A 24,867-nucleotide genomic window follows, 5' to 3' on the forward strand; every position below is an offset into this window, starting at 1 on the left:
AAATAACCCCAGCATTAAAGCTGTATATCACACTTAACAGACTCTATGCTGGGGACAGCTACAAGAAAATGCATTCCCTTGTTGACCAGCAGTAGTGTGGTTCAGCAAAGTTACTGGTGACCATAGCTAAGGTCTATATGCAAGGAGACGCTGGAAAGCCATATATTGCTTGAAAAACAGGAGGACGTTCGTCTAAAATCACCAATAGCAATGCAAAATAGATTCTAGTACATTTTATCACAAAATTAGCCATATTATTTGTTCTGCCTGGTCTCAAGTTCCAGACTAGCTTCTGTTGGTGTTCAGTCTGGCAAGAGTCTCCGGCAGTAGAGAATCTGCTAAAGAGATGAAAAAAAGGCCAGTGTGATCTCAGAGTATGTGATGACTGCTGTGTGAAAATACTATTCAGTATATTTGTCATCTGCTTCTGAAAAAAAAAAAAGAGTGTCTGTATGAGACTCAAATGCACAGATGTCTAATTGAAATGGTTGTTTTTCACATTCATCAGTTCCCCAACACAGTTTACCATGTGTCTGTACAAACATGTGTGTTGTCTCACTGCATAGGTGGTTGGGGATTTAAATAAGCAGCTGGAGGCAAGGGATGCTTTCTATAACAGTTCTGTCTTAAACATGTGTCAGAACATAGCCTCAGAGAGTGAACCCAGCAGTAAAGTATCCTTCCCTTCCTTTCTGTTGAACACTATGTAAGGAATTGCCACTGTCAGGTGTAATTTGTCTCATCCCTAATTCACAATGTCGTATGAGCACAGGTGAATCTAATCTTAATTAGGAATCCTTTTCAAAGCTTTATACCAATTCTAGATAAGTTTCCAGGATCTCAAGTACAGGATTTATAACCTTCCCTGATAGAAAACATGAAATGAGCTTTTAGAACGTAGCAGTATTTAAGTTCTTTTGTTTTGTCTTCTTGATTTTCATGTCTTAGAGGTGATATTTTCAAGGTCTTCTGTATAAACAACAGAATCAAAAACATACTTTAAAAAAGATACCCTTCAGATTTTCTCACAAAGATATGATTTCAAGAGCTTTAAGAGACACACACACAGAATACAATGAATCTCATTAAGAAGATTGTGAAAGTTTGGCTTTGTGCATTTTGGCAAGCTTCCAACAGCACAGAGTAAACCTGATTTACCCAGTGTTATGAGAAGTGCATATGTGCTTGCAGTGAGCTCTCGCATCCTTATGCTACCTGCTCAAGACCTGCGCAGACTTCCAGGCTGTCATGGTGTAACCCCAGCTGGTAACTAAGCACCATGCAGCTGCTCACTCACTGTCCCCCCCACCCCCCCCCTCCCCTCCCGCAGCGGCATGGGGGAGAGAATTGGGGAAAAACAAGTAAAACTCGTGGGTTCAGATAAGAGCAGTTTAATAGAACAGAAAGGAAGAAACTTATAATAATAATAATGACAAGAATAAAATTACAATAATAATTAAAAGGATTGGAATATACAAAACAAGTGATGCACAATGCAATTGCTCACCACTTGCTGACTGATGCCCAGTCGGTTCCCAAGCAGCAATCCCCCCAGTGGCCAACTCCACCCAGTTTATATACTGGGCATGACATCACATGGTATGGAATACCCCTTTGGCCAGTTTGGGTCAGCTGCCCTGGCTGTGTCTTGTGCCAACTTCTTGTGCCCCTCCAGCCTTCTCGCTGGCTGGGCAGGAGAAGCTGCAAAATCCTTCACTTTAGTCTAAACACTACTTAGCAACAACTGAAAACATCAGCGTGTTACCAACTTCTTCTCACACTGAATCCTAAACATAGCACTATACCAGCTACTAGAAAGAAAATTAACTCTATCCCAGCTGAAACCAGGACACAGGTCCGATGTTTCCTGAGAACACCTCCCTCCCTGTGCCTTTGGGGTGATGCACAAGAGTGTCAAACAAGAGAAGGAGTAAAGGGAGTTAGGATCTTCTCACCTGCGGGTCAGCAGGCACTACAAAGCTATGTGGGGATAAAAGCCAGCCCATACAGAGACACAGCCCGTGCACATGCCTTGCCCATCTGCTCGAGAAGGACTTCTCTCTTGCTGAAACAGAATCACTGCCCTCCTGGGAAGGACAGTGGAGGTCTGAAAGGCTCTTGCAAGCTGCATGTGCCCAGAAGGTATGGATGTGGCAAGTCTCCTTCACCAAATCCTTTAGAATATAACCTTTACAATGAAAACGTTTTATTTTTCAGTTACCTAGAAACTAGTGCCCGGGAATCACAAAGTTCTGTATTAGACTGTAATTAGATATATTTCACAACATCTCTACGAGGGAAGTCACTAATTATAGCAGTTTGTTGAAATTAAAGTAAGTATAATAATGGTTGGTAGCGACTATGATATTATTGCAATCTTGTATTACTACACTTCAGGCTATGATTGTATCAAATCTCAGGAGCCAAGAGGGTTGGGTCTGGCTGGCATATGAATAGAGAATGAAGAACTGAACTAGGCATCTGCAATTTCTTAAGAAGCCATGTGCTCATAAATCACAAATCAAATTAATTTGGTCTGGAATAAATATTCTGGTGCTTTGGTGTTGGGAAACACCCTGGAGATTGAGAGGTTGTGTTGTGACAGAGAGATAAAACCTACAGCCTGTCCTGATCAGGTGTAGCCACATAAAACCCCTGTATTTTTATGGGACAGATAATTTTGCAAGACAAGCGTATTGGTCATGGCAGCATGGAAAAATCCCAACTCAGAAACTTGCATTTGCCTTGCATATGCTCATTAGAAATGTAAAAGTTACTTTCTTCTCTTGCATTCAAATACCTTTGTGAAGCAGTACTGACATTGGTGATGAGGTATTTCCATTGTAGAGCTGGCTGCATCTCAGTAGGGGAAGAAGTCTCTTTACACGCATGGACTATGAAGTCCTCTGTTATGACAGATAATCCATTAATGTGAGGTAACAATGTTGTGGTAATGTAGTTTTAGGTTTTGCATAGGTTAATTAAATGGTATTTTAGCTTTTAACAAAGATGTATCAAATGTTATTTTTATTCCTTCTATCAAAAATTACTTTTTTTTAATGGATGTACAGAAAGAAGAGCCTTGTTGCCAAAAGACTGCAGAACTTCGCTAATCTGTATAAATTACACAGTGGCCTGGGAAGACTGTTAGACTTCAAAAGAGTGAACTAGAAGAGGTGAGGGTGTATCAGACTCCCCGCAGCTGCAAACTGTCTACAACTGCCATAGCAGGACGCACCACGGAAAGAGCTGGTGCACAGGGGCTCGCTAAAAGAACAGGATCCAGCCAGTCAGTGCCCAAGAAACCCAGGAGTGACTCATAGAGTAAATCCACATTGTAGACGAGATGTAAAACTGTACTTTGTGGTGGTGTTGGTAGCGCTGGCTGAGCTGTTGACTTGAACTGTAGCATCAAAAGCTCAGAGCAGGCTTCACGCCTGCCCAGGCATGAGGTTTCGCAGTACAGCTGACGCCAAAAAGGGTGTAAGTCGCTCCCTCCCTTAGCAACTCTTTCTGGCCAGTTGGTTTTACTCCCTCCTTTCTGCTGTCCCTGCAGCCCTGAGCCGGGCAAGCCTCGCAGCCTGCTCAGCTGGCAGGGCACTTCTCTGCTACTTTTCTGGGGCTTCTCCTCTCTTCTTCCTCTTGTACTCCTACAGCAGGAATGCCATCCTTTATTTCACATAAAATGGCTCCAAAGTTTTGTAAGCGGTTATGTATTGGGTGCAGGTGGCCGGGTGCTGGCAGCAGGGGGCTGCAGGGGTGGCCTCTGTGAGGAGAGACTGGGGCTGCCTGTGCTGGACACAGCCACTGCCAGACGGCTCCAACAGACCCACCACAGGGCCCCTCAGCGACACCGGTGGCACCTCTGGGACAACATATTTAAGGAATGGCAAAACCACTATGTAGCAGCGTGAGAAAGAGGAGTGAGGGGGAAAAGTGAGAAACAGCAGTGCGAACGCCAAGGTCAGAGATGAAGGAGGGTATGGAGGTGCTGCAGGTGCTGGAGCAAGGATTTCCTTGCAGCCCATGGAGACAACCACAGTGGAGCAGATACCCACGCTGCAGGCCATGGCGGACCCCGCAATGGAGCACGTGGATATTTTCTGAAGGAACTGTGGCCCGTGGGGAGCTCATGCTGGACTAGTTCTTGAAGGACTGCAGCCCATGGAAGGACCCACATGGAGCAAAGTGTGAGGAGGAAGGAGCAGCGAAGAGGAGCTGTGGTGGACTGACTGCAGCCCCCATACCCCCAGTCCTCAGCACGGCTTGGGGGGTGGTGGTGGGGAGGTAGAGGAGTTGGAAATGGAGGGGTGAAGTTGATCCAGGGAAAGTGGTAGGGTGGGGGGAAGGTGTTGTTTTCATTTAGTCTTTGTTTCTCATCATCCAACTCTATTTTTAATTGGCAAGAAAACGTTAATTTTCCCCAAGTCAAGTCTGTTTTGCCTGTGACAGTAACTGGTAGGCGATCTCCCTGTCTTTACTTCGACACACGAGCTTTTCCATCCTTTCTCCCCCTGTCCCGTTGAGGAGGGGCAGTGAGCGAGCAGCTGGGTGGGCAGCTGGCAGCGGTCAACCACCACTGGGTGACGAAAGGTCAGAGACAATTCTGAAGTTATTTCCCCTCTACCCCCAGGAATCAAATCTGTAAAATCTTGGGAAAAATGTCTTCGAATGGTTGGACAGTCTCATGGAGGGGGGGAAAACCCAACCCAACCGCGACCCACATAGAAAGCCCAGCTATTTGCAAAGGAAGGCACGAAGCTGTAGGACACGGTGGGTTCTCGTGCTGCCCCTCGCTGCTGGTGCTCTGAAACACTTTCAAGAAGCCAAGGGAGCTGGGTCTTCTGGTGCAGTCCTCTCAGGCGGACGAGCGAGGCGGCAAGACCTGCGTCGACACGCACCCAGAGGGTAACGCTCTTGCCTACGGCGCGGGTTGCATCGGTAGGAAACGACTCGATGTCAGATTAGTCGGTTTGTATTTACACGCCGCACCTGACGTTTCGCCTCCGACTCCCGCAGCTGAACCCGCAAACGCCTTTTCAGGCGGGAGAGGGGTTCCCGCCGGCGGCAGCCCCTTCACCCCCTGAGGGGTCTTGGCTCACGGCGCTTTCCGTGCCCTCCGACCCGCTGCGGAAGGGTCGCGCCGGGCGCCGGGGCAGCCCGGAGCCCGCTGCCGCGGGACGGGTGCGGGGGCACCCTCTCGGGGACGCGACGGCCGTCACTGAGAAGCCGCATTTTCCCGCCGCTCCCCTCAGCCCTGAGGGTGCGCTGCTCCCCCCCCCCCCCTCCCCTCCCGCCGCGCCTCTCCCCTGTCAGACACGGCCCCGCCCCGCCCGGTGACGGTTGGAGCGGGGCGGGCCGGGGCGGGGAGGGGGTGGTGGAAGTGTCGCGGTCGCTACGGGAGACGGAGGGAAAGCGGAAGCGGGCGGGGCGGTGAGGCGAGGCGAGGCTGAGGCGCTGCGCTGGCGCTCCCTCCCGCGCTCCCAGCCTCTCCCCGCGGGCCGGCCGGGCGGCGGTAGTCTGCGGCGCCATGGGCTGCTTCTTCTCCCGCCGCAGGAAGCCGGCCCAGGGCGGCCAGCAGCAGCAGCAGCAAGCGGCGGCGGCGGGGGGAGCCGGCCAGGACGCGGCGGCCGGCGAGGAGAAGGCGCCGCAGTACAGCTGGGACCAGCGAGCCAAGGTACCGCCCCGGCCGTTGCCCCCCAACCCCCCACCCCCCGGCCGCGGGCAGCCGCTGCCGGGGTATCGGCTGTCTTGGCGGGCAGCGCCTGGCCCTCGTCTGCCGCACGGGGTTTGCGGGGCTGTAGCCGTGGCAGGGCCCCTGCGGCCGCTGGACACGGGTGGGGGGGTGGGGGGGGCTTGCTCCCCGGCGGGAGCTCGCACACACCCCCCGTACCGCTGTTACGGCTCGGTCGGTGCAGTTCAGTGCGTTTATTTTAAAAAAAAAAAAAAAAGTATTTAGCTTGAGGATTTTACCGGGCAGTCTCAAATTGTGCAAGCGCAGAGGGCGGCACGCTGGATCCGGCGGCCGCCGCCTGTGCCAGCACCGGTCCCCGGTCCGGCTGCGCCCCCGCGGCGGGAGAGCGGGCCGCGGGCAGCTCACGCTGCGCGCCCGGGCAGGTGGCCGTGGCCGTGGTGGTGGCCGTCAGCTCGGCTGTGGCAGTCGCCGCGGGTGGCGAGTTTATGCCTGCCGGCCATCGGGGTTTCTGATACCGCGTGGAGTCCCGTGGCCGTGTGCCTCGCCGGAGCGAACCGACGCGGTGGCGTTAGCGGGCAGCCGGTCAGCCGTCTGTGCCGGCGTGGGCTGAAGTCCCCGCACCCGGTGTCTCGGCGGAGGCATAGAACCCGTGTCTTGGGTCCTGACTGTCCGTGAGGGTTATTTTTCCTGCTTGGCTGTTTGGGTCGTTGGGGTTTTTTTGGGTTTTTTTTTGTTTAGGTTGCGGGGTTTGGGTGGGGTGTTTTTGTAAAAGCTGGAGGAACTAGGGCTAGCCTATCAGCCCCTGAAGTGTTAGATGCAGACAAATCCTTCCCAGCGCTGTTTCCTGACCTGTTGAAGGCGATCATGAAGTCTCAAGCAGGAAGGCACTTAAGTGCTGGATTAAATGTGTTTCTTCCCACCCTCATTTCAAGTTTCACATCCTAAATATATCATGACATCATAGCCCTACTAGGTCTCCTTTCCTCTCCAGCCGCCTTTGGGTGGGGGAAGGAGAAAATGGGGCAGGCCATAAACTTAATTGATGTGGTTTTAACAAACAAAATCCCCACACCTTTAGGCCATATTTTACAAGTACAGAAAATAAAATGTGTGAACTTATTTGAATGCTTAGCTTGCTTGTTTTTTAAACTTGGCCAGGTGCTCTAGGGTGTCCCTTAAATCTTCCAAGTAGATTAAGACAAGCTCAGATGGAGATGAGCTAGAGAGCGTGTGCGTGGCCCAGAGGAATCAGTTCCTTGAGGATAAAGACAGTTGATCTGTGTTGGGCTTGTTGCTTTGACTTGCTGGTGGATATTTGCAGTGCAGCATTGGAGAGGGAAGGGGAGGACAGCAGCCTGTTACTTGTATGGAGACTATTCTCACAGGGAGAAGGCTGTACCAAAACCATATTTTAGAGTAGTAGAACAAATCTTAGCTCTGTGCAAAAGTGAATTACCAAATGCGCATTTGAAATCATATTATTTAATTTTAGAGCAAATTCATCAGCTAAAGCTCAACTGATATGAGACTTTTTACTCAATCTGCTTACAGCGTGCTAACTTCTAAAACTAAAGGAGGAAAGTCAGGACATAGGAACACGATTCAGAGAGCAGCCAGCCATGTTGCTAAGGAGATGACTGTTGTTAATGTGCTGGAAGTGGGTTCAAGCTAACAGAGGAGGCTATTACAGCACCAACAATCTATCTCTGTGGGGGGAAAAAAAAGCACGTAATGTATTGCATGTGCAACAACTTCCTCCTTCTCTATAAAAGACTCTTAGAAACCAGAAGAATTGGTGAGTTTGGGCTGTGCTACTGAACTGCGGAAGCTTTCAAATGAGCTGCTTAATTTTGTACTGTACAGCGCAAGAATGGCTATTTAATGTTTAAGCCCATTTCTCTTGCTCTTTGCAGCTTTATCTTTCATTGGGCTTTTGGGTGTATGCTTAGTACATTAAACCAGTAAGTATTACTGAGACACCTGTTCTTGGGTAAAGGAATACTGAGCACTTAGTATGCTAAACTTGTTGATTCCAGTTTGTATTAAGTGATACTAAGTCAGTGTTAATGTAGTAGCTCTAAGTATTGTCTCTGATACATTATCCTGTTGTCTATTGCTTTGTCATTTCTGATGCATGATATATATTACTTATTCATTTCACAATTTGTGTTTGTACACAGAGTTAGATTGAAATCAGTCAGAAAACTTGTGGCATCAAGACTCCTTTTTGTTCATCAAGTGTGTTGAATTGTATTCTGAACTCGGAAAACCTCAACTTTGTGAACAGATGTGCTGGTGGTCTTTCAATGTTCATTTCCTGTTACTTTTAATAATGTGTCAACACACCATTTGGGTTAGGGGTGTTTCTAATTTTAGGCTCTCCTACTCGGTGATGCAGTTCTGCAGACAGGTTTGGCAATTGTCTGCAGTTCTTGTAAGCTATCCTCTGTATGTTCTTATAGGTAGATAAGTCTTGCTGCTCAGGCACTCCAGCTGTCTTCCTGTAAACTAATGCCATGCTGATGCTCTCACTGTAGGCAGAGAAATGTAGGCACGCTCATGTGCATGGTTGTCTGGTTAGGGATGTGAAGAGAGGTGACTGCTAGCTGAAAGCTGGGCTGGATGAAGCTCTGAACCTGAGGGGTTCCTCCAGCGAAACTATTTCTTCTGCTTCTGAAGGACAGCATTGCTAGCATAGTCTATTTTAATTATGTTCTGGTGGCAAAAGATGATCTGCTAGCATAGACCTTGCCAAAGAGTAGTACGACGATATCCTAGTGACCATGTAACTCTTGTATAATAGTCCCAAAACCAGACCATGTGGTAGAAAACCCTAAATACAAAATATTATAAGATGCTGATAGTTGAATTGAAATTAAGAAAAGTATATCAATTTGAGGGGCCTTTTCAGATTTCTACCTGACCTTATTCAAATGAGGACAGAAGTCTGTGTTTTTAAGGTATGCAAAAATTAATCAAATTTAGCTTGCATCATAAGTCTGCTGGGATCTCTGTAATGCTTGCTGACGCTTGGGTTTGGAGAACTCTGTGAAGATTACTTATGGTGCAGTAGAAGAATCAAAGGATCAGCTTATCTTGAAAACGGAAGGGAAAAGGATGAGTATTCAGTTCCTTGCTGCTCTGGGATTCTTAGTCCAAGAGACTAAGTAGACCACAGTTTATTATAGAGTCTGTTGTTACTGCACTGCATCCTGGGGACTTGTGATGCGTTGACGTCATTGGGCTGTCATGAGAATCCCCTTCTGACCAAGTGTGGGAAGGGATCTTGGTGGTGCTCAGCCCTCCTCAGCCTTCATCAGCTATGTTTCTACCTGGAATGTAAGATTGCATTTCTGCTCCCAGTGTCCCTTTTCCCTTCCTACTTTACTACCTTCTGTGTGACCAATATTGTTTACATGCATGACCAGGGTGATAACTACAGCAGTAACTGTCTATGGATACATGTAGACTGGAACTGGGGTTTTGTGTCTTGTGATGGCAGACATACCCATGTGCTGTGACCTTCTCTGCAGAAGAAACACGAAAAGCTGCATCATCTTTTTTTCTGTTGTCTCATGTTCAAAGAAGTAGGATTAGGTTAATTATGATCACAATGGCACTTAAAGCTTAGAGGGACTTTCCTTCCCAAATGATATTTCCTTTTAGAAGGAACAAGTAAGGTCTTGTTTTAAGTCAGTTGACTTGCAACTTAACTGCTTTAGTTGATAAGAAACGCGCAGCTATCATTGCTATATCAGGCTGTGATTGCTGTATTCAAACAGTTTGAAACAACTCAGAGGTTTAACTTTCCATATAAATCATAGATAGTCTTCTGTTAGTCATCTTATGTTTGAGGATTCTGCTAGAATGGTCTGAGTCGACATGGGCGTCTTGAACTATCTAGATCTCGTTTAGGTAGCCACTTTATATTTTATTTTTGGAATATAAATAAACCCACTTTTTTCCTCTAACTAAACAATGAAATATTTTGTCCTTAAATCCAATGCATCTCCCTTCTTCTTCCCAGTGCACCAGAAGAACTACTGCTGTATTTCTCAAAACATAGTCTATCAACTGAGAAACGGTCAGCAGGTTCACATTAAGCAATATTTCCAGTTAAGTCAGATATAGGCATGTAGTAGCTTCCTTTCTTCTTCTTCTTTTCCTATCTGCAGTCTTTGGCAGTGGTTTGTTGCTCAGAAAAGTATGAGAATGATCATTTTATGCTATAACAGGTACTCAGGAAGAGGGGGAAGATTACAAAGAATAGAATGAAATGTGCATTCAGACTGTTGTATTGGCCACGTTTAAAGTCAAGGTGCACAGGACATGCTCCAAGATGAAAAACTGTATGCTAGTGACTGGAACCTGCACATACTGTTCCTCTTTCCACCTTTTCTTGTTGCTTAAGAATCTAGAAATCTGCCAGAGGTGAGTAACTTCAACAAACAAGTGTCCAGAGGATGTTGCAACTCGGTACTTAAGGGCACCAAACCCATGCAAGTATGAATATGCAGAAGTGTCTAGGCCTGGGAATGCACTTTTCTTGCTTATTTCCTTTCTGTTAATTCCCCTATTGACAAAAATAGTATGTAAAGCCTCTTAAGTTTGTGTGCCTATCCAATGGCTGCTGACCCAGTGACATTAAAAGCTGCAGCTAATTCTTGTATGTCATCAACTGTATGTAAGTCTATAGCTGAACTGCCATCTGTTGTGTTTTAGAGAGATAGGGAATGGTTTTTTGAGACTGATATTTGAAAGAGAAGACCTTAGTGTAAGTGGTTTAGAAAGACTTTACAAATTACTGTTTGCTCAACAGGCTAGACCCAGGTAACTAACCCCAGAGAACCATAATCCATTACAAACAGCATTACCTTCTCATATTTGTGGTGGCATATCATTGCTGACTAAAACTACTTTCCTGAGGGACCCAGTGAAAAAGTCTTGTTTAGACATGAACTCATACCAGAAACAGTTCAAGAAGCTGTTGGGATCCTTGGTGATTCTAGGCACAGTCACCAATAAAAGCTGTGAGGGTTTAGTACTTATAAATCTTCTTCCAAATGGTAGCTGCCTAGTCTTGGTGCCAGTAAACTGGATAATGGTGGCTGAAGCGATGTATGTCATCTGCAGCCTTCACATCTGGCCTCTGACCTTCTTGCAAGACAAGTGTTTGCAGGAAGGAAAGCTGCTTAATACACCTTGCACTTGTTGCCGCAGAACTTCCTCGAGTTCAAAGCAACCATGACAAACTTTTGTTTGCCTTCGCTTCTCCCCTTTCTTTGTTCTTTAAAATCCCTGCTCCTTACAATTTGTCCTCTAGTCCTTTGTAACAGATTTATCAACAATGTAATTGCTGATAACCAAAGATGAGACTTCTGTTGAAGGGGAAGAATATTGTGTAAGCAGGGATTACTTTTTCATCATAGCTGGTTATTTTAGGTCGCTCTATGGAGCAATTCCTGAACCTGCGCATAGCACTTCTGTTAGAAGGCTTCAACTCTTGAGCTGTGCCCATATCTATTAATGCATGACTCGTATCTACTCCAAAAGCTCTTAAACTCAGCTGAAAGCATTAAAAGTTGCCTCTCTAAATACTGTCATTTAGACTTATACCAGCCTGGGGAAAAAAGACATTTAAAAATGTAATAAGGGACAGGGAGTAAAGCATCTGTCTGAGTGAGATGGGTGGATTTGGACAAAGGTCTTTGAAGCTTTCTCCAAATGCAAAGAATAAATAGATAAGTTACCAAACAGTTAATTTTTGCTGACCTGCCACATGCTTAAGATTTTACAGCAAAAGTTGCACCAGATGAATGGGCAGAGAAATCTACATTGCCCTGGTTATGGTTGTGTGAGGCTGCAGATGTTACCTTCTTCTGTTGCTTTTGGTTTTCCTCGCCTGTTTTTTGCTATGTTGCTGAGATGGAACTTAAGAAGTGTTAGTGCTGACTGTCAGGGGAAGGAAGGTGGATGTAGTGATTTAATATTAACCTGTTGATGATAGCTGCAGACTTCAGAGGTGGTGAGCATGAAACTCTGCGATTAGCATGTTAACAGCTGTTGGATGCATCCTCAAAATCATACTTCTGCCTTCATGCTCCCTTCTCTGGCATGGTTCTTTCACCCAAAAGAAGTGAAACATTCAGATCTGCTACATTCTCTTGAGTTACCCCCTTCTTGCAGGGCCAATAACCTGGTGGGGGGAGAGGGAGCTAAATCTATTTCATTCAGTCCCTCCACTCTATATGGCAGTGTTAGTCAAGAAATACTCTTGGCCTTTAAAAGGAAAACTGCAAAGCAAAATTAAAAGAAATGGGCAAACTCCCTAGTGTGGTGAACAAACTGAGAAGTAAGAGTTGTGTCAGGTCAGAACTCTTCATTCACATCAGGGAAGTAAAATTGAGCTCCTGAATCTGGTAATAAGCAGACTTTTTTTATCATTAAACTCAACTAATACTCTTTCTCAAGTGCTCTCATTTGAAACTGTCTGTAAGCTGTGGGTTAACTGGCTAACCAGTATTTTTCACCTAGGCCTAAATAAAATTGCAAGGTAAAGTTGAAGTTTCACACATTTCTATAAAGGCTGCCGTGTAGGACAAGCTAGTGCTGCTTCAGAGGCTTTTTAGAGCAGACCAATTTAGAAGGACATGCTTCGGTGCCAACTTTCAAAAAAGCTGTAAGTTCTGGAAACTTTGAACTTCTTAAAAGAGTAACTGTTCCTCTGTACCCTGTTTTGAAGGCAGTAAGCCTGTCTCCCAAGGTTATTAAAAGCCCCCAAACCCAACATATACATATATACGCACACATACATAAATGTTCTAGGAGATGCCTGGGAAGTACATGTCCAAAAGCAATTTTGATACTTATAATCTCAAGTGTGAGAGAATATGAGTGTAAATATCTTGTATATGGGTCAAATATGTAACGTTACAGGAGACTTAAGACCTTAGAGGATTTGAATCCTAATAGTGCTGTGTGGCTGAGTCTCCATGCTGTGTTCCTTATAATTTGAGACTCCCAATTTTATTTGTAACTCTTCCAACTAACTTTCCTGGATGTATACTAGTGGTGTTAAATATGATTGAGGGCAGATTTCTAGGAAGCCATCTTCATTGTCTCAACTTACATTTTATTTGGAGGACTCATCAGCTGCAAACCTCCCTTCCTGTCTGGAGGTTACATATATCATATATAAAGGAGTACATTTTATTGGTTGGTAGAGACTTTTAGCTTCCATTAGCTGTTCTGGACAAAAGCTAGGCTGAGCTGGTTTAGTGAATGTCTGGCACTAGACTATCCTGGTTTATGCCTTTTTCTGGTCTCTAAATCTCATGTGAATGTTTGAAATGCTGAGGAGGAGGAGGAGTTTCTTACAAATTGGGCTATACAGAAACTGTTGTAATGCATTAACACTGATTACAGTGCAGCAAACTTTAGGGCCCTCAGGCTAATGATCAAATCAAATAGCAGGTTTGTCAAGTGGTCTTGTGTTAGACTAGTTCAGGTACTTGTGTACTTCTAAGTGCTATTTTAATAAGCTTTCACAAGAGGGCAGAGTAGAATTTGCTCCGGGAATTGTAGTTGTCTTGAGACTTGCATATATCTAGAAATGAGCCAGCTCAGATTCCTTCAGTGTTAGGACAGCACGGGCTGTATTATTCATGCTGTCCACCTGTATTGCATCCTGTCCTGGGTGCTGTGTGGATCTTCAGTCGCTGCTCCCCGACAGAGAGTCCCAGGGAAAGCCACAGCCTCTCTCAAGCGTCCCTCCCCGGTGGGGGGATGCTGGAGTGTGGAGGAGGAGAGGTCTGTCAATGTGCCCCCTGCACCACCACTGCCAATGATTGCTTGTTGGTTGTAGCTAAAACAAACACGTAGATGTTGTTGGCACTAAAAGCTTGTAGTTGTTAGCACAAGCTAATGCTGTGGTGAAGATAAGCAAACTCTTTGTAGGTTGCAAAAATAGTAAAGGAGATACTGCTTGAAAGCAGCAAGGTTTCCTTGCAACTTGTTGGTGTGGTAAAATATGACTAAGCAAGCTGCTTGAAAAGGAAATGTTATATCTCTAGCTTTATGAATCTTTAAGTATGTTGGCCAATTAATTTATTACAGTTATTACAATAATACCCAGGACCATCATCCTTGTTGAAACAGTTTAGAGTCCACAGAGAAAACAAGCTCCCCTGTCCCCTTTCTCTAATAGAGGACAAACTGAGTTAGTTTATTTTTTACCTGGAGCATCTCAGAAGTGTAGTTTCAATTCTTTGTTGTACCTCAATGCTGTGCATTCCAGTAGTTAGCCTGAAGAGCTGCTTCTGATCTTTTGTCACTCTTTGAAGAGTTTTCTGGCAGGTTATCCTGTACAATTCAGTGCTACCTCAATTAATGCAAGTCAATTGACATTTAGCATTATAATAGTCTCTGTATGTGAAGACTTTAACTCTTTATTTTTTCTTTTTTTTTTCTTCCTCCTTCAGATTGACCCCAAAGATTACACTTTTTCTGGACTGAAAGATGAAACTGTTGGTCGACTGCCTGGAAAAGTAGCAGGGCAACAATTCGTCATTCAGGACTGTGAGAACTGTAGTATCTACATATTTGACCATTCTGCTACAATCACTATTGATGACTGTGTAAACTGCCAAATCTTTTTAGGACCAATAAAAGGCAGCGTGTTTTTCCGTGACTGCAAAGATTGTAAATGCATAGTGGCCTGCCAACAGTTTCGCACTCGGGACTGCAGAAAGCTGGAGGTATTCTTGTGCTGTGCTACTCAGCCCATTATTGAGTCCTCCACAGGTATGAAATTTGGATGTTTCCAGTACTATTATCCTGAGCTTGCTTTACAATTTAAAGATGCTGGACTGAGTATCTTCAATAACACATGGAGCAACATCCATGACTTTACCCCTGTGTCAGGAGAAAATAATTGGGGTCTTTTGCCTGAGAATGCTGTAGTCCAAGATTACGTTCCTCTGCCCAGCTCTGAGGAGCTGAAAGCTGTCAGAATTTCTACTGATGCTACTAGGAGCATAATACCAATAACTCGAGGGCGGAGACAGAAAAGCAGCGATGAATCGTGTTTGGCCGTGTTTTTTGCTGGTGACTACACAACTGCAAATGCTAGGAAGTTAATTGATGAGGTAAGTGACCTTTGTCTGCATTCAGCTTTTTGAATTTCCACTTGAACTTTCCTCTGGACAGCCTCTGGTACTCCCTGAAGAGAGAACGCAGAGGCTCTGCTTGTCTACTAACCATACTGATCAACTGCACTGTTAAAACCTTAAAGCAAGGTAAGAGACTGGAGCTTATCTGATCACAGTTGTTTTACAGCTGACATCCTGTGACTAGCACATCTGTCCTCTAATAGTTCAGTATACTTTTCCATCATGGCACAGCAAAGCTATGTTCTGAAGAAAATGTGTAGCTGATTTGATGTACTTGGCCAAATGTAGTGTAAGTGATTGGCAATGCTTGTGAAAGGGATACAGCCAATTAACTTGTTAGCTTATTGCCCCAAAAGTCACAGCTAACAAAACTGTCCTGAAAGTTTTTCCAGTACTAACAGAGACTTTTTAAAAAAATAACATGTTAAATTGTAGCCTCCCTGCCACCCAGTATTGGAATTTTTTTTCTGGAAGAGGCAGTGAGTGTTTGTCAGGGTTGGTCAGCTGTCTTTCATTACTTAAATAGCTGGTGCTGTCATATTATTTTTTTTTTTTTTTCCCTGTGAAGCAGCAGCTTCCAGGCTTGGCTGAGTTTGGGCTTTCCTGGGGCTAAAATCTGGGAGTGGCTGGCTGCTTTTAGCACCCTGGAGTGCCAAGGATGACAGAGCAGAGCCAGCAACCATGAGCTACAGCTTCTGAGATATCTGCAAAAGCTGCTGATCCCAGTGTTGTATGATCAACAAAACTGATGGAGCTCTTTCCCTGGGGTTTTTAACTGCAAGGAAAGCAAGCTGTAGGGTGTTTCCATGCCCTCCCACTGCCCAGTTGGATTTTTATGGAACTGGAGTTGCTAACAGCTACTTGAGTGAACGGAGATAATGATACTTATGGGTTGTTTTTTCTGAAGGAGGAATAGCTACAGTGAAGAGGGTAATAGGTGGGTTCTCCTGTGTTAGTAGTTCTTTAGAAATTAGAGTTAAGATGCTAAAAGATTAGTTAGATTCTGTGGAAATCTTACTGCTCTGTAGATTAATGGATGCTTTGGAAGTACAAATACAGTTGCTCCTTCTCCACATGCCTTTAGTTTCATATTACATTTGAAGTAAAAAGCTGTGTGTGTTTGAAAGTTTGTAACTATTTTTCCAAAATGGAAAACTTCAGCGGTGGATAGATGAGAGTTTGAGCTAATGCTCGACTGAACTATTGCAGGCTAATGAGAACTAACTGCTTGACTCCAGATGCTGAGTGCTTTTAACTCCCATTAGTTTCAGCTTGTGAGGGATTGGGGAGAAAAAAACACAACCCTGGGCCATAATATAAAACAAAACCATTCACATTTACTCCTAGGTGCGCTAGGGCAGAGGAGAAAATCTGGATGAATGGAATGAAAATAAACAGAAATGTAGAAAAAGCAAATGGTCTTTGAAAAGAGCAGAAAGGGTCCCTTTGCTCTGTGGCTTAACGTGAATGGGGAAAATGGGTCTATTCCAGTGTAACCTGGATACTTGAGCTGAACTCTCTGCCTTTAGAAACATTTTTAACATAAGTTCTTTCTCTGTTAACAGATGACTGGTAAAGGCTTTCAGCTGGTACAGACTAAAGAAGTCTTAATGAAGGCAGAGGATGCTCACAGAGTTTTCCAGCAGTGTGCATCAGAATTCATTCCACTGCTTGACAAAGGTGTGTTTGTGGTATTTTCCTTCTCTTCTTGATACAGTAATTTAGCTATCACTGGAGAGTTCTCGAGAAGAAAGAGGAATGAAGGAGAAATTTGTGTTTCAAGGGCATAGTGTAAAGCCGGTTGAGATGAGTTTTGGAAGCCTCAATGAGGCCTTAAGCCAGCCAAAACGCTTTAAGGCTTTGGATATGAGCTATTCCACGTGTATTTTGTGGCTCTGCCCCCCCTCTAGTGGTCCAACCGCATAGCTCAGGAGCAGTGGCACATGTGGATCTGTCTGGGGTGGTGAAAAGAAGCTCATTCTTTTGGACTACTTCTAACCTATCAGCATTGCTGCTCAACCACCTAGATGTTCCGTGTTTCTGTATACATATTTAAGCAAATCGGTATAGATGTGTATAAAGCGGGCAAGTGTTAAATTCCTGTTTATAACTGCTGTACTGTCAGAGTATTTCAAAAGCCTTTTTATTGATCTGACTGTAATTGGTTTTTGTCTCTTCCTGCAGAAGTACTGACATCTTGCCATCTGTTATATGCTAAAGCTCAGTACACACTCCCAAACTTAGTAGCAATGTGCAGGTTTTTTCATAGTAACATAAGACATCTGTGATGCTCATTGCAAGAATAGGACAAAAGTTATTGTACTTATCAGATGACAGTCTAAGGGCTCTTTTGCACCCGTGTGCGAAGAAACGTGTTCAGAATGAAACTAGAGAAAGGGGATCTGCAAATAGTGGGTGAGAACAAGTCTAAAAATCAGGCAGTTTGCTATCTTGGGACTGAGGCAAAAGTGCCTGAATGACTCAGTCCTGCTCCAGATGTCTGTGAAATGGCTCACTATTTGAGCAGTGTAGTCTGACTCACTTCCATGGTGCCCTGCGCTCCTTAGTGTTTTTATGCCATTGCTGCCTTTCAAGAAGTAAAACTGGACTCCTGCCAGAATCTCTGCAAAAATGAGGATGGAATTGCAGATATTTCCTTCTCAGATAACACTGTACTTTGAAGCTATGGTTAAGTGTTTTTAATTCTTTATCCTGCATTATGGCTGCTCAGGCAAAAAACATGAGACACTTCTTGCAAGCTTCGCAATTTCCTATGGTTAAGAAATCTACTGTTTCAATGCCAAGCTTAAAAGTAGTATTGATTCTAGATGAAACTATCTTCTAGGTCCAGTGGTTGCTTTAGAGTTCAATGGAGATGGTGCTGTGGAAGGATGTCGAAGCATTATAAATGATGTTTTTAGCGGGACCAAGGTAAGCTGGTGTATTGCTTTATTGGCAGAAAATGTTACAGAACGTCTAGGATACTTCATGGTCAAACTGTAGTGTTGACATACTGCACAATCTTTTTAGGTTTCTGAATAGTAAAATCTGAATATCCTTTTTTTGGGGTTTTTTTTTTTTGTATTCAAAACTCAAGTTGCTTGTCAGAGACAGGAAAAATTGCCCTAGGAAAGAGAGTACTAAATCCCCATATCCATTGAAAAATAGAAGATTTCCACTTAAAACTGTTATTTCACATAATAGTAAAAACAAGTTCTATAAATATAGTGGAGAAAAGCTCTGCTCCAAGTCTTATACTGAAGTCTGCTTTGTGATGTCCTAGTCTATTAAACCCTGATGAAGATGATATGGGATTTCAACTTTTTTCAAGGTTTACTTTTGCTGTGTAGGATATTGCAGAATGCCTTCCTTCAAAGGCATTTTTCTTTTTTCTTCTGTCAGCTTGTTTTACTGTAGCTTCTTTACACCACACCTCCTCTTTGCTTGCTGTCCCCATTTCTCTGAATGTCAATGATTTTGAGAAAGTTTCTGGAAACAATTAGAGCACTCATGGTAACCAGAAAGTGACAAACCCTTTGCCTTCAAGCAGCTGTTCAAAGAAGACTAGAATGTCTTTGAGATACAGTGTCCATACAGCTCCTTACTGTCTTTCAGTTCCTTTTGAAAGAGTTACTTGGAAATAGACTGCACAGTTTGCTTTTTTTCTGTTTGCTATTGCACCAGCAAAAACCTGATATGTAGTGGGCCTTAATTTAGCGCTCTGAGTCTGGAGAATATCAAAACTACAGTCCGGGCAGTATTGTGATATTACAGATTCTTCTTGTGACCCAACAGTCATCACTGCAAATTTTACCATAAAAATGGCCTCTTTAAGCAGAGTCTTACATTGGCTTTTTTTGGTGTGCTTAGCATATTTTATTTTTTTTCATACAGAACAAAGCTGATACTGGGTAGGTAATTCACTGGTTATTCTAGATCTTTTTCTCTATTCAAAGACTGAAGTGATATTAATTATTAGAACAAATAAAATTTTATGTTTTCCTCACTGAAATGACTGGTATCTACTGTTATAACACTATGAATGCCCTGATCTGAGATGTATCCAGAAACCTCAGGCGGTGCACTTCAAGCGGTGAAGTAAGCATTGTTCTTGGAGGTGATCTGTAGTGTTTGGGTTCAGTTACAAATGTGAAATTACTTACTGCATCTGGATTTAAAACTTCAGTTTACAGCCTGGTTCCATAGTAAAATCTACCTCACTTATTAAATACTTGCTGCACTGAATTAAGAAGCAGAACTTTGGGCTTCCTGAGAAGTATATGTATTTATTTAGATAAAATGTAACTCCAAAACTTCTGATAAACACTGGGTTTGTGCATGGATCCCTAGATAATTGGATATCATCAGTATACTTTTTTTTAGAAAATGTATTTCTTACTTGGGACGTAATTTAGAAGCAATTTAGGGAATAATGAACTTCAGACTTATTACTACCAGAAGGTTCAGGAATGCTCTATAAAATGGTTTCACCTCATTGTTGGTGGCCCTTATTGTGTTTGAGAGTTGTTATAGTGCTCAGAAAGAATTATAGGTGTCCTTGATCAAGAAACAATGACAAAAGCTCTTAGGAAGAAATGTGTTCTGTAAGACTTTGAAGGAGATTAATCTGCTTTTAAGCAGGTGGCTACATTTGCATTTGAAAACCACAGTTAAAAATGATTAAATTAATCTGTTAATAACCTTAATTTCAGCAGGTTTTTGTTTCTGAAATAAATCTAATAAACAACTGTTGATACTCTAGTAAGGGTAGAAAAGTTCTTCAGCAATAGCACCACCAGAGGTTTTTTTTGAGTTGTTTGGTGGAAACAACGTGTTAGAAGGAGAGCTCTACCCTCTGCACTTAAGCAGACTTCCTATTTGTGTGCACTAGCTACATCTGCACCCTTTACCTCTGATATTCTTTCTAGGTGACCTTCTGCACTTTTTTCAGTGTGCTTTCTAGTATCGTTCCTCTGTCTCATCAGTTATTCATAAAATACTGTGCAAAATGTAAATTGTAATATCCTGGTAGGGAAGGATGCTAAAAGAAGGTATTCAACTGTTGTGACCATGGTACCAATTGCTGTCACACCAAACAACTGCCACATGATTAGCAGACTTTTCTCAAGTCCCTACAAACAGAAGTCTACCATGCATCTAAGCAACAGTGTAGGAAACTACTTGCTCTGTGATGATTATTTTTTTTAATTGCAAATTTACTGGGCAACAGGATATTGATCTTAAAACGTAGTTTAAGTAAGTGGTGACTGTAGGAACATAGTTGTCTGGAATAACCCATTCCTGCAGTCCCAGTGCACTTCAGAATAGCTCAGTTGGCTATGCCAACACTGATGTGCTGAGACAGTGATGATTTCTTCTTGAGGTATAGAAAATATAAGAGAGTAAGAATTAAGTTTTTGAGGCTATCGCTTGCATGTTGAGATAGTGTAACAGTGTTGACTGTTCACCAGAACTATTTGGGCATTGCCTAAGGCATTTGTAGTTGATTTGCTGAAAGTTTTCAAAGATGACTGTCCTAGAGTTTGGACTTTCATATGCACTGATCAATTTTGCAAAATGCAAATGTAATTGAAGTTATTTAAAATAATCATCTGATGAAGAAGCAAATAAGTTTTTGAGGGAAATATAGTACAAGGGAGTCTGTCTTACAAACTCTGCCTTTCTGTTAAAGGAAAGCTTAATGGTAGTCTAAGGTTTTTGTGTATTTGTTACCCTCCCACCTCTCCTGGACAGAGTTTGACTTTACCAAGCAAAATACATTTAAATGGATGCTAGCTGAAGCTGTGACCACTGAGTAATCAAGTCCAAAACTTTTTCGTTCCCATCAGTGGAAGGCTAGGGTTACTGCAGCTAGTGTGTCTGCTAAGAAGAGGTGATGATAACAAAGGGTGTATGAGGGTTGAGAGAATTCTAGGACTATTCTGTCACACAGTGGGAACCAACAGAGTTGTGCCTCATGAAATGCAAAAATGAAAATAACCATTATGGGCTCTGAATGAGCAAAGACTACTTGAACTTCTTTATTAGTAATGCATAACTATTTCCTCGTTTAATAAAACAGGTTTTTGTATCGGAGAGCAAGGCATCAGCAGCTCAAGATGTAGACAATTTCTACAACTTTGCTGACATGCAGATGGGAATGTGAAGTTTAACATGAAGGTGTTCACATATGGTTTGTCATGTCACTTGGCTTGAATATTGTATTAGTATCTGAGAATTTTTGTCATTTGGTTTTGTATTTCTCATATATCCCTTTTATAAAGCTATTGGTGCTTTTAATACCATATTACCTGAACTGGAGTAAATGGCATAGCTCCCCACATGCATTGTGCTTGAAACTTATATTTCAACTCCAGAAACGATGGAGGTTTTCTACTAACTTTTTACGGTAATTTCTAAACTTCTGTTGACACTTGAATATTTCTTGTCAACATCTAATGGTAATAAGTATTTGAAAAGTGCAATGCTGATCCAAACTTGATGCAGTAGTAATTGTTATCTTTAACTTGGACACGTTGTTTAGAAAGTGCATTTATGTGAAACTCGCTGTTCAAAACTTTCCCACATGCAAATGTGTCTTCATTGGGGGCCAGGAAGGAAGGTGTAGTCGTTGACTTTTTCTGAAAGGCTAGTCTGAAATGAATTCTTATAGCATGCTTTCAGAAGCAGTGTGTGACTTATAAGTACATCTGGCTTATTCTGCTTCAGCATCTTTTTTGAATAAAGTTGTTTGCAGCAGCATTTATGCTGAGAGTTGTCATAACAGCATTCGGGTAGGTGAGCACTCACCAGGCTCTTCTGCTTTGAGGTGAATGCTGAGCATGAGTGTTCTGCTGAAGATGCTCCAAGGTCCACTCAGGGTCTCTGGCGATAGAGTTTCCTCCGGTATTCCCAAGTCACGTATGGGATATACATGAGGTTCCCTTGGACTCGGAACAATAAGTCTCTGGCACTGTTGTTCTTTGCTAGAAGGGACATACAGCAACCAGGAGTCAGATGAGGGCTCTGATGGCATTAAAAAAGCTCTTCCTCGCTAGACCCCAGGACAAGGGTTTTACACTCAGTAGTAGTACTGAAAACTTGGCTGTAAAGTACTACACACTGCTGTAGGGTTTATTTTGGCTTAATTCTAAAAACAGACCTAAGAAGTGCTACTAGCATTCTGGGAGATGCATTTGAATAGTGGTCAGTAAGGATGCTTACTGCTATATAGTGCATATTGGAATGCAAATCTACATGGATATTAAACATGATTGATGTATTTTTGCATAGCACATCCTTACTGATTTTTCTACATAAACTTAAAGCTTATGTCCAGGTTTACAAGCCCTCTGTAATACTTGAACAGGTTGTGCATGAAGATACACAAAACCAAATTTCTTAAAGTTGTGGCTTGCCAGTTTGTGTAGCTTTTACAATCCATTGAATGGACTGGGGCTGTGTTGAGGTGCTAAAGCGATAATTTCCTCATTATGGTCATCTGTCAAAAGGGAAGATCTTGTGCGTCTTAACTGAAAATGAGTCTCAACTCATCAGTTTCACAGCTCTTGAGCTCTAAAAGTGGGTGGCTAAAAACATCTCTTTCTAATTTTTTAGAATTGGCAAATGAAAGAATCTGTTCTTATGAAATTCATAATTCTGTCATGCCCAAGAGATGTTCTGAGCTGTCGTTCTGTTGCTACTAGGCAAATGCTGGCCCTTAGTTTAAACTATATATCAAGAATATGTCCTTAGGACCTCTTGTTAAAGTTAGGTATAGATTAAATAAGGAAGACTATCTCCTGAAGTCACTAAACCATTAGTGTACTGAAGGTAAGAAAAATGTCACTTTTCAGAAATGTTTTTATTTGACAAAGTGAAATAAAATCAAGCTGCCACCAGAATCTGACTGGTAGTGGAAATTACCACTATTTGCACTTAGCCAGCCAGGACTTTTTTTTTTTATATGTGCTAGGAGAGGCTGTGAAAACAGCTGAAAATCATAGATTGGTCTCCAAAGTACTAGTGTAACTCATCAATGAACATTTGCAGGAATTATTCTAGACACATACAGTAAATGTATTTTTCTGGTATGGACAGTACATTAAAATTGTGTAATGTACTTCAGAACTGTCATGTGTAATTTATCTAAGCAGTGCATATATTGGACTATCTTGGTCTCTAAACTTTTACATATAATATTTCCAAACTTTTCTATAATCATGTGTCAGTGTATATGTTTTTGGTTTATTTTTTTGTATCATTAACCTGCTCTGGAAACAAAGTGCTGGATTGATTTTTGTGACTGCTTTTGCTGGAGGACAGAATAATTAAGTGAAAATTAACCTAGGCTTGAAACAGTGGAAAAACTTTTCTACATGGTAGGAAAGGGCACTGTTGCCTTTTTTTTTTTAAACATTGATGGCCTGCTTACCAACATAAAGAGTTTTTAATAAAAACCTAAATAATGAAGGAGTTTCTCAATCCAATTATTTATCTTTTGACTTCAATTTCTTGCTAACAGGCATTGAGAACACTTGTAGCCTAAGCATCAGGTACTGTATGTGTTACAGAATGGTATGTGCTTTATGTAGTCTTTGTACATTTGTTTATGTAATTTGTATTGCACTGTGAATGTGATTCATAATAAACAATGAAAATCTAAACTCTGGATTCTGGAAGACTTTTTAAAATAATGAAATATTGCAAAACATAATTACATTATGTTAAGTATAAAACCTGAATTCTGTGTTTAAATGGGACTTTAAATAGGTACTCACATCTAATTGAAAATAAGCATTAATTCTGCAGTCATACACCCTCCAAAAAAGGTGGATTTTTGACAGCAGGGATTTTTCCCTAGAGTCACTGAGGATGTGATTACCTTTATACTGCAGTTTTCCTAGTAAAATATGGAAGAAGGTATTCGTATATCAGGCTGTAGAGATACAAGTACAGAGATTCCTGGATGGAGACTGTTAAAGCACTTCTCCCTGACCTGTGTGCACATGTGGCTGTTTCTTTTTGTTTTGTTTGGTTTGGTTTTTTTAACTTGTAAAAGTGTTGTGCTTTTTAACTGTGCTTACCTCTTTGGTACTAGATGCATGCTAGTGATGTGCTCACAGCAAAAACAGATTGTGGTGGTTATACTAGTAGAATTGTTCATTTAGAAAGAAATTCCTTTGAATATCCAATTTCACATCTGAAAACAGGTAAACATTTAATAAATTTCCAAACTCAGCTTTAAACTGGTCAGAAATGAGGATCTTCCAACTAGAGATGGTCTAGGGTAACTTCCATGAAGTGTAAATGTTTGCTAAGAACATGATGTACTGTATCAATATAATTTTCTTTTCAATAGGTTGAGTTAAATTTAAAGAATCAAAGCTTTTAGTTTACACTTAGCTATTATTGTACAATTTTACAGTTTAAAAAAAATCTTGTACCCCAATTGTATCTGAATTGCCTAGTAATCTTTTTCTATGTAGTATCTAAGTCATAGCAAAGCTGTCCTAAAGTATTTTCACAATTTTTACCAACTGCATCCTCGAATACTAACATGCAGAAGCTTTGTATCTGTGCCCTAGTTGCTAGGAAGTCACCCATTTTCTTTTGGCATATCTAATAGTCATGCATAAAATTCATGGATTTAAAAGTAATCCACATACCAGGCTGCGCTTATGTAACTGGGACAGTTTGGGTTTTCTTTAAATTCCAAAAAGCAGCCTGAAACTTTTTATTACAAAATAAGTGCTTCAGTCCTTCTGACTAATAGGGACAAAAATGAGTTTTACCAACTTAAGCGTGAGTGAGAATTCTGTAGCTGAATATGTTCTTCTCTTAAATGCTGGCTTTTAAGTGTTTAGGCTTTATTCATACAACATTCAGCTTTCTGTGCATATTTAAATTAGTGTTGCTGATAATATCTTCTAGAAGGTGTCAATTCCCCAGGCTTTTTTCCTAAAGATTTAATAAAAGCTGTTGTGAAATGAATCTTTTAAG

General features: G+C 42.2%; 1 protein-coding gene across 1 annotated transcript; it reads left to right on the top strand.

Annotated features, from left to right (window-relative positions):
* The first annotated feature begins 5,416 nt into the window (after positions 1-5,416).
* On the top strand, positions 5,417-23,536 carry RP2 (RP2 activator of ARL3 GTPase). Its single transcript, XM_049834395.1, has 5 exons — positions 5,417-5,677; positions 14,176-14,841; positions 16,431-16,545; positions 17,711-17,796; positions 20,948-23,536. The coding sequence occupies exons 1-5, from the start codon at positions 5,531-5,533 to the stop codon at positions 21,029-21,031; spliced, it is 1,098 nt and encodes a 365-aa protein (XP_049690352.1). The 5' UTR covers positions 5,417-5,530; the 3' UTR covers positions 21,032-23,536.
* The last annotated feature ends 1,331 nt before the right edge of the window (positions 23,537-24,867 follow it).

Source organism: Accipiter gentilis, chromosome 31 (assembly GCF_929443795.1).
Source record: "Accipiter gentilis chromosome 31, bAccGen1.1, whole genome shotgun sequence".
In the NCBI taxonomy this organism is placed as follows: Eukaryota; Metazoa; Chordata; class Aves; order Accipitriformes; family Accipitridae; genus Astur; species Astur gentilis.

Excerpts from the sequence above, each read along its gene's own strand:
- RP2 (XM_049834395.1), top strand. The coding sequence starts at position 5,531 with ATGGGCTGCTTCTTCTCCCGCCGCAGGAAGCCGGCCCAGGGCGGCCAG. Across the intron at positions 16,546-17,710 it reads CATTCCACTGCTTGACAAAG|GTCCAGTGGTTGCTTTAGAG; the intron begins GTGTGTTTGTGG and ends ACTATCTTCTAG. Across the intron at positions 17,797-20,947 it reads ATGTTTTTAGCGGGACCAAG|GTTTTTGTATCGGAGAGCAA; the intron begins GTAAGCTGGTGT and ends TTAATAAAACAG.